The sequence below is a fragment of the Propithecus coquereli genome, unplaced genomic scaffold (assembly GCF_000956105.1).
Source record: "Propithecus coquereli isolate 6110/MARCELLA unplaced genomic scaffold, Pcoq_1.0 Scaffold158, whole genome shotgun sequence".
Lineage (NCBI taxonomy): Eukaryota > Metazoa > Chordata > Mammalia > Primates > Indriidae > Propithecus > Propithecus coquereli.
Genome location: NW_012140302.1, coordinates 359,902 through 369,679, shown reverse-complemented (window position 1 = coordinate 369,679; position 9,778 = coordinate 359,902). Strand labels below are relative to the sequence as shown.

The following is a 9,778-nucleotide window of genomic DNA, read 5'->3' as shown; positions in this document are numbered from 1 at the left end:
TTACGGTCTACTTTTTATGCACTTTTTGACTTTTCAAGCTATGTGATACCTGGCTCCCAGATGTACTCAGAAAATGTTTGCTTCACTGCATCTGTTTGTCCCAAGGTGGAACTCATCCCTCCGCACAGTCTTCACATGCCTGACTCCAGTGGGGTGGTGGCACTCATTGCCTATGCCCATGGGAGAGAGATGAGAGGTTAAGTAGGTTCTTCTCAACCCCAGCACTGATTTGAAGGAGGAAAAAAATATTTAGGATACAGTCACTTTCTCCCTTTCTGTACTTAAATTGATCTTGAAGAAAATTACTAGAATATTTTTTGCCTCAAATAGCAAATGCCCCCAAAATTGGTCTCCTTACTTCATTTCCATTCTCCTGACCTCTGTTTTCACCTATAAACTTGAGGTGGGTAGGAAAAGCCCCTCCCAGGCCTGCCCAACTGCAGTGGTGGCTCTTAACCACAAGCGGGCGCTCTGTGGGCAACGCCACCTTTGGGGGGCAGCAGCCTCCCCTACAGGACCTCCCCACTTACCTCCTAGCACTTTGCTTCCTATAAGGTAGGGAGGGCTGAGCATGAGAATCTGCCAGGTATCCCTGACTGCTTTGACTTGCCGCTGGTCATCACCATCTTTCCCTGTGACATTTCTGCTCAAAATAGCTGCTGTCCCTAGGGCGCCTGCCATTGCAATGCAGGAATGTCTGTGTTGTTTAATCTTTTCTAGTGGAGTGTTGGGGCTTAAACACTCTTAAAAAACTAAGAGTCCCAGTAAAATCAGCAGCCTTCGTGGAAAATAGCAATGAAAGCTCAGGTGTAATCTAGGAATTGGAATAAATTGTTGTGAGTTTAAGCTATGATAATTCAAAATGGCTGTAAGCAGAGAAATGCAGAATCATTTTAAAGAAATAGCTCTATCGTTTGGCCAGCAGGCCCTGCCTGAAACCTGAGTCTTCACACACACACACACACACACACACGCACACACACACACACAGGAAGAGGAAGAGTGGCTGTCTGCAGGGATGTCAGCCAGCAGATCTGCCTTGAGACCAGGTTGTCAGTGTCCACCCACACCCTGAGGCTGATCTGCTTCCTGGGACAAGTTGGCAGTGTGGAGATGGGCAGATCTCCCCGCCCCCCAACTCATCAATGGCCTTCGGTCCTAGCTGGGCTCCTCCAGCCCATCTCAATGTGATCTGGCTTCCTGGTAGGTGCTGGGGGCTAGGAATGTGCTCCCTCAGGACCCGCCCTGGCAGGCCTAGTGCTCCCTGGAAACAAGCAGGTTGGCATTCTGGTTCCAGACTGCAACGTGAGTGCTAAACGTGAGTCAGCAGGACCCTCACTAAGGCCTCTGCCCTCTCCCAGACCTTTCGGTGGGGAAGAGACAACCAGTTTGGATTCAGAGCCGGGTATTCCATCTTGGGCCTCCACGTGCCAGCTGTGTGACCCTGGACAAGTCATTCACCCTTTGTAGCCTCAATTCCTTTTCCTTAATACAGGATGACAATATATGTATGGACTGGAAATTTAGGCCGTCACTGCGGAGAGCCTGGATACGGGGAATCACGTGGCATTCCTAGGACGAGCCTCAGCGTGGTGGCCTCCCCCGTGATCTAGGCGATTCGTTGCCTCTTCCCCTCCATGTTTATTCCCCTCTCCCACTCCTCCAGACCCTGGAAGCTTCGAGAATCAAGTTTCACTTCTCCCATCCCAGCCATTTCCAATGTGGGTCCCTTCCCCGGGCGAACAGCCGAGAACCGCGAGAATGCGGGGCTGCAAGCCCCGGCGGGTCCAGAGCCCCAGAGGAACCGAGCCCCTGCCCCGCCCCGCGGCGAGGAGGGGAGGATGACGTCACCCGGCTCGTGCGCCCCCTGGCGGAAGCACTGCCCCGCTCTGCGCATCTCAGCCCCGGTGGGTGGGGGCCAAGACTGCGCGTCAGACCAAGTCCACTGCTCTCTGTGTCCCAGTGACCTTGAGCCAGGCACTCGGTCTCATGGTCGCTCCTCTGTAAAGCAGGGACAGTAACATTGGTCCTGCCTCCCGCGCGGGTCGTGAATCTCCGCTCTGTGCTCACTGTCTTACCTATGTGGTCTCATCCCACGTCCCACTGACCCTCTAAAGTGCTGACTTGCTATGCTCATTTTACTCCAGAAAACTGAGGCTGAAAGATTAAATGGTGGAAAAATATTCTGTAAACTGCAAAGTACCAGGTAAATATAAAGCAATCTCTCTCTCTCTCTCTCTCTCTCTCTCACACACACACACACACACACACACACACACACACACACACACACAGAGTTACCAAGCAGTGAAGGGGACAGAAAGTTACAGGCATCATGTAGCACCATAGGCAAGGTGGTCGACCTTCCTCCCTGGTCACTGAAACATTCCCGTGAGAGTCATCTCCTCTTTTTACATCCCCAGGGGGCCCAAGCCTCCCAGGATACTGAACTCTCATCTCATCCTGCCCAGGTGAAACCAGTGAAGTCCTTTCTGGGGTCTAACCCCAGCTCCTCCTGTGTGGTTTCCTCACCACCCAGCAGCCCTATCACAGCCCTACCAATCTGAGTGGAGGTGGGCCAGAAAGGCACTGAGCCCAGTACATGGCCCAGAAATCCAGCCAGTTGGGACCTGCACACTGAAAAAGAGTGACTTGTGCCTGAGACAGGACAGGTGGCAGGCAAAACAGTTAAGTAGGTCAGGGTTGTTTGTGGTGCCATCTGCCCCTGTACTTCCTCCGACTATGATCTGCTCTGGGCTGAATAGATTTGGGGTTAAGTTTTACCTTCTTAGTCAAAGGGGACCTTGAACACTGAACTATGCCCAAGACAAAAAGGAATGCCTGGTGGGCATGATGGCGGGAGGAAGACAGACATTTTGGACTGGGCTGACAAGAGCAGGCAGGCAGGACTCAGTCACCCCACTTAGGCCACTAATATGAAAAGCAAGACAGTCATTTGTGTATTAATAGAGTAGGTTACTAAAGATGCCCAATTTATAATTCAAGAATGGTTTAGACCACAATTTCTGGCCCTGTTTCACGACATCACTCTAAGTGATTTTGAGGAAAACTTTGTGGCCTTAAATCCTCATGTTGGAAAAGGCGAAAGGCTGAAATTTAATATGCTGAGTAGTAAAGTTAAGAAAAGAGAAAAAGAATAACAGAGCTGATACAAAGACAGTAGGAATAATGAGATAATAAAAATTAAGCACAAATTTTAAAAGCCAGAAACAAATATATGAAGATGAATATAAATAAGGCAAAGCTTTGATGAAATTGAACAAGAAAAAAAAGGGATGAGACATGAAAAACTATTTCAGGAATGAAGAAGAAGATATACTTTAGATAGGAGAGATTTAAAAGATGGTAAAAGAAAACAGCCCTCTCTTTGCCCTTCCTTTGGCTCTCCCTTTGCTGCGACAATGGGTTCAGTTGTCATCTGTGGCGTATGTCTCATGCTCTGTAAACTTATTTTGTGCTCTTTCCCTATAATCCTATCTTTCTCTCAATAAACCTCATTTTCACGCTTGCCTAAAAAAATAATAAAAGATACTAAAAGAAAACAGAATGCCCATATTTAAAACTTTGAAGAAATATCCAGAAAATTATTAAACAAAATTGATTCACGGAGAAGTAGAAAACTATTCAAAAAATTGAATCCTTAGTTAAAATGTTTTCACATGGAAAAAAACAGACCTGGGTGGTTTTTATGGGTGAGTTCTACAAAACTTAAAGAAATAGACCATTTCAGTTTAATATTAGAAAGTTTATTAATGAATTAACCATATAAATAGATTAAGGAAATTTAAAAAATAATATTCTCAATAGATGCAGAAAAATAACGACACCTATTCAGATTAAAATGTATAGCAAGTTAGGACTATAAAGAGTAAATATCACATTCAATGGTAAAGTGTTAGAAGCTTTCTTTTCTGATCAGGAATGAGGCAGGGATGCCCAGAATCAGTTTCCACTCATCATTGTTCTGCAGGTCCTAGCTGGTGTAGTAAAACATGAAATAAGAGATATAAAAATGAGAAAAAGGAGAAACCAAACTGTCATTGTTCTCAGATGATGTGCTTGTACCTAGAAAACACCAAAAACTTGACAGAAAAATTAAGAATTAATATGGTAGTTTACTAAGTTGCTAGATCAATAAGCAAATATCAGTTACTTTTCTAACTCTCTGGTAAACAGAAAATGAACAAAAATTTTCATTTGCCATGGCATCAAAAAATAGGCGGGGTGCAGTGGCTCACACCTGTAATCCTAGCACTTTGGAAGGCTGAGGTGGGAGGACTGCTCGAGGTCAGGAGTTCAAGACCAGCCTGAGCAAGAGTGAGACCCCATCTCTAAAAAAAAAATAGAAAAATTAGCTGGGAGTGGTAGTGCGTGCCTGTAGTCTCAGCTACTCAGGAGGCTGAGGTGGAAGGATTGCTTGAGCCCAGGAGTTTGAGGTTGCAGTTTGCTATGATGCCACTGCACTCCAGCCTGGGCAACAGAGCAAGACCCTGTCTCATTAAAAAAAAAAAAAAAAAAAAAAAATATATATATATATGTATATACTAACAATAAAGTGAGCAGAATTTGTATATGATTTATCTTGTGTCCCAGAGGAATATGAAAACACAGGCAAAGAGTTGCAGTCCACACTGGCTGTGTAGACATGCCCGATTGTCCAGTGTGTCTGAAAGTCAGGCCCATTGGCACAGGAGGGTGTCAGTTAAGGGTATTCCCTGTGGAACTCAGAGATCTAAGCCTCAAGGAACTGGGAAGGTCCCGAAAGTGACAGGACACACCTGGCAAGCACTGAATTTGGGAGGCTGCTTATTCTGGGGGTTCAGGACCTACACCTATTCCCCATGTTCATAACATCCCTAATGTCCAGTTGTTTTAGTCATCCACTGAGCCTTATCTAACTCCCTTCAGCTGCTTCCCTGAACCCCTTCAAAGGCCTCTGTCCAGGCTGAGTCTCTGAGCTCCCTGCAAGACTTCACTTAACTTTATCTAGCTCAGGGGCCTGCAAACCTTTTCTGTAAAAGGTAGAGTAAATATTTTAGAGTTTGCGAGCTATATGGTTTCTGTCACAATCATTAACTCTGCTGTGGTATATGACACAGAAGCAACCAAAGACAAGATGTAAACAAACAACTATCACTGTATTTCAACAAAACTTCATGGACATTGAAATTCTAATTTCATATAATTTTCACATGTAAAAATAGTATCTTTATTTTGATTTTTTTCAACTATTATTAATAAAAAGTGTAAAAACCGTTCCTAGTCTACAGGCCCTTTGAAAACGAGCAACAGGCCCACTAGCTGCAGGCCCATGTTTGTTAATCCCTGCTTCACCGGGACACCCTCCAATGCCAGACCTTGGGCTGGGCCTATGAGGCCTCATCAGTAATAAAGGGTATCCTGGGAATACCAGTGGTTGTAAGTGCCGCTGAAAATAAGGATTCTGAAGACTTAGCAGGTTCTAAGCCTGTCTCTGATAACCTTCGGTGGCTTCCCTCACCCTTAAGGTCAGAGCTTAATTAACATGGCATCTGCAGCCCTCTGTGACCCAACCCGCATCTCCAGGCCCACTTTCAACTCCTCGTGGCGCCCTCTGGGGTTCATAAGCTATGGTCCCTCTTTCGAGGCTTTGTGCCTTTCCATGCTTTTCCCTTTCCTGGGAGTAGTCCTGTGCCAGCCGGAGGGCAAGCAAAGGGGCAGAGCCAGGCCAGACATGGCTGTCCGCAGCTCACTGGCCGGGGGCATGGCCTAGGAGCTCTGGCGCCAGGGCTGAAGGGGAACAACTTGGTTCTAGCGGCCTGAAGCAAGCCGCACACCGGCCAGCGTCTTCATGCGGTGTCCAGCAGCTTCCGCCATCCTGAAGCAGTTCCTGGAGACCCTCTCTTTCCACGATCAAGCAGCTGCAGGGAGGGGCGAGGGCGGGGAAACCAGCTTAAGAAACAGCTTGAAGAGCCGGTCTAAGGAGGGCGCATGTCCCTGCACTTTGTGTTTGGGGACGGTGCCTCTGGTAGCGACCCTGTCCCCACTCTCAGTTTGCAGGAGGCGCCTGCACCAGCCGCCCTAGCCGCCGGTGTGTCGTGTGATTGATGGGGGAGAGGAGGGGTCAGCCTATCCCTCCCTCTACGCTTCATCTCATCCCCAAGGCGGTGCGGGGCACGCAGCTCCTACTCGCGGCCGCTCACAGTAAATGGGAGGGGGCCAGCCTCCATCCACCTTCACCTTAGACCCGGGAGGTGACCCGCACCGGGCGCAGCAGCTGCAAAGATACTCCCTAGGCGGCACCTGGAGAGGCGGAGCCTCGAGAGGAGGCGGCGGGCGAGGGCGGGACCGCCGAGATAGCCCTGGAAACTGCTGGAAGTGCCTCAGAACCGCCGCCTCCGCTCCTTCCGCCGCAGGCCGGCAAAGAGTTCTCCGGCTGCAGAGGCCGGCGCCCCTCCCCGCAGGCGGAGCTACGGCCTGCGGCGAACCGCCTGCCGTTTTCCTGGTCCCGTGAGTGGGGATGTGCGGCTGCCCAAAGTTGGGTCCCGAATGTCACACCGTCCCCCGTCGGGACGCCAAATGTGTAGTACAGACTCTAGGAAGAAGATCGGACCTGGGAGCAGTGGTCCCAAATGCCTAGCCACCCCTGCTCTTTTTGGGTGTCCCCGGAGCCCCGGTCTCTTGGGTGTGGGGGCGCCTGCCTCATAGGTTTTCGGAGACGTTAGTGGGCGTCCTCATCCAAAGATCTACCGTTTTTCCCATGAGCACTCCCAATCCCTAATCCTGGTGGGGTCATGGCCTGGACGTGCAGATAGGGGGTTGTGAACACACGCAAACGTTATGTGAAAGAACCTGCAATGGGTCTCGATGCAAAGCGAGGCAGGACGCTCGGGCTCCTCCCCGCCCTCGCCCTCGCCCTCGCCCCTGCCCCTATTTCGGACCATGACGTCAAGGGGGCGGGCCGCAGGAGGTGCGAGGTTGACTAGCATCCTCCTTTAAGGCGGAGGGATCCGGCGGAGGGAGGCTGTGTTGTGCTCCGCCTTATATAGGGCAACTGGGCGCGCACAGTAGCTCTCTTGAGTCACCCCCGCGTAGCCTTAGTGCGGTGCGAGAGGCGGACAGCCCCGACCCACCCGGTTGTTTCTAGTACTTGCAGACCTTTTCTTCCAAGGTAAGGCCGCGGGCTTCTCCCCCTCGCCCCTCTCCCTCGAGTGCTCTTTCGTGATGCTTTCGTCCTTTTTGTCCTTTCAAAGGCGCAGGTACCGTGTTAGGGCGGCCTAGTGGGGTAACACTGCTAATTTTTCTCGGGGATGGTGGCGGTGGTAGGTGAGGGTTCTTGAGTTTTTTTTCGTTTTTCTCCAGTGTGTCCTGGCGGCGGGGCTTCCGCCAGGCGGCGGGTAACACTGGGGAGGCGGCCGGCGGAGCGGGCTGAGGCAGTGGGTAGCTGCACGTGGTGGCCGCGCCCGCTCGGTACGCTGCCATATTTGTCCCTCCACTTCCGGACGCGGTACGGGGCGCCGGAGGCAGGGTGGTGGCGAGGGGTGCACACTTCGGTGACTCAGCACAGCCCATCGGGACCCACCTTTCCTATTGAACGCGTTTTTACAAGCCTTTTTGGTTGCTTGCTTTCTACGGAGATCCATGAGGAGGGAGGACCGTTTTCGTTTTTAAGGCCCATAGTGTTTCCTCCTTCCAGATCTTTTCTGCTGTCCCGGTGGAGGAGGGGCGGAGAGGAGGCAGGCTCTGGGAGATTCATGCACTCCCTCCCCCGCCTCTTCTTGGGAACTGAGATTGTTCTGGAAGGTTCTGGATCCTGGCGCCCCGCCCTAAGTGCCCGGATGCTGGGGCGAACGGAGGGTGCGCGGCGACGCCCCCTCCTCGCGTGGCCTCGGCCGACGCATGTCAGGCAGTGACGAGGGTGGCTGTGGCCACCATTTTACTCGTGTTGGGTTTAGTGCTGTACGGTGGTTGTCTGTGCAGTGAGGAGTTTCGGTGGAGCTCTTGCCTCATCGATTTTTTGTACTGATCTGATTGACCTTTGGGCGGTATACCGCATGGATCTGGGGCTTTATTTTGCCTTGCTTTGTGGGACAGCAATCCTGCACATTCGCTGGACTTAGGAGATCCTTAAGGAGGAATAGTTTAAAACACTGCCGTTTTTCTGTTACATTAGTCATTTTATGGTCCCCCAAGTTAAAAATCCCGTAGTTAGTGCTGTTTACAAATAGAAGTGCATAGAGATTTCTTGGTGTTCTTACACCTAGAAACTGGCGTTGGGGCCAGCATTCTGAGTTTCTAATGAGCTACTGGGTGATGCTGAAGCTGCTGGTCATCACTCTTTAAGTAGCTGGGCTCCACGGTACCTTCCAAAAAATCTGACTTAATGTTGGGTTGAAGAATGCTTTATTTTTTTCTCCCTCTGAATTGGCTTCCCACTTAAGGTGTGGCCTGAGATCTTTGAAGAAAAGGCTCTTTCAGTCTTTTGGGAGGGGATAGTGTTCACCTTAAAGCAATTTGAATCCTAAATCCTTTTAATCGTTGGATTGAAACAGATGAACCTTGGGATTCTTAAGTATGGGGCCATCACGATGTTTTTTTTGTAATTATTGACCATTTTAATTCTAGATGCCTGAGGAAGTGCACCATGGAGAGGAGGAGGTGGAGACTTTTGCCTTTCAGGCAGAAATTGCCCAGCTCATGTCTCTCATCATCAATACCTTCTATTCGAACAAGGAAATTTTCCTTCGGGAGTTGATTTCTAATGCTTCTGATGTGAGTGCTCTGGTTTTCTCTATTGTGTATTTATTTTTGAGCGATCTAAAAGGACAGGGAATGGTTTGATGTTCAGTAGGGGCTGCTGTTGAAGGGAATAAATTAGCAGCTATTCTGGAAAGATAACACCTTACTCTATGTGGCCATCTCGAGCTTGAAATGGAAAGATCTGGACTATGCTCAGGACAAATGGGGTAATGTAACCGTAGTTCTTAAGCTTCAAGTTAAGGGGCAGTCAGTATTGAGGCCTATTTGAGTAAAGCAAAAGATTTCCTTTGGGAGAAGAGATGGGCTTTGAGGGAGCAAAAATAACTTACTGTTTGTATTATTTTCAGGCCTTGGACAAAATTCGTTATGAGAGCCTGACAGACCCTTCCAAGTTGGACAGTGGTAAAGAGTTGAAAATTGACATCATCCCCAACCCTCAGGAACGCACTCTGACTTTGGTGGACACAGGCATAGGCATGACCAAGGCTGATCTCATAAATAATTTGGGAACCATTGCCAAGTCTGGTACTAAAGCATTTATGGAGGCTCTACAGGTATGTGGCAATTTTGGTATACACGATTCACATTCATCAATGTTCTTTGGCTTGCTCTTGCTTCAGAACTTGTGCTTGACTTTTTAAAAAACTTGTTGGTAGGCTGGTGCAGACATCTCCATGATTGGGCAGTTTGGTGTCGGCTTTTATTCTGCCTACCTGGTGGCAGAGAAAGTGGTTGTGATCACAAAGCACAACGATGATGAACAGTATGCCTGGGAATCTTCTGCTGGGGGTTCCTTCACTGTACGTGCTGACCATGGTAAGTTGGCTTTACCTATTATAAGATCACTGATTTAGAATTTTCTGGAAGAACCAATGGTAGGAGTTTTGAACATTCTGTCTGTAAGGTAGTTTTGTTTTTATTTTCATTTCTTTATACTCTGTTATGATCGATTCTTTCCAGGTGAGCCCATTGGCAGGGGTACCAAAGTTATCCTTCACCTTAAAGAAGATCAGACAGA

At 49.0% G+C, this 9,778-nt stretch overlaps 1 protein-coding gene across 2 annotated transcripts in view; it reads left to right on the top strand.

The window, feature by feature from the left end:
- The first annotated feature begins 7,093 nt into the window (after window positions 1-7,093).
- HSP90AB1 (heat shock protein 90kDa alpha (cytosolic), class B member 1) overlaps window positions 7,094-9,778 on the top strand; it is an 8,841-nt gene continuing 6,156 nt past the window's right edge. The window contains exons 1-5 of one of the 2 annotated variants that reach the window (XM_012640861.1): window positions 7,094-7,171; window positions 8,626-8,772; window positions 9,108-9,314; window positions 9,417-9,576; window positions 9,721-9,768. In XM_012640861.1, the coding sequence (XP_012496315.1) occupies window positions 8,626-8,772; window positions 9,108-9,314; window positions 9,417-9,576; window positions 9,721-9,768 (562 nt within the window). In that variant the 5' untranslated portion in view covers window positions 7,094-7,171. Of the gene's footprint in view, window positions 7,172-8,625; window positions 8,773-9,107; window positions 9,315-9,416; window positions 9,577-9,720 lie in introns of both variants that reach the window. The other variant, XM_012640860.1, reaches the window with a different exon arrangement.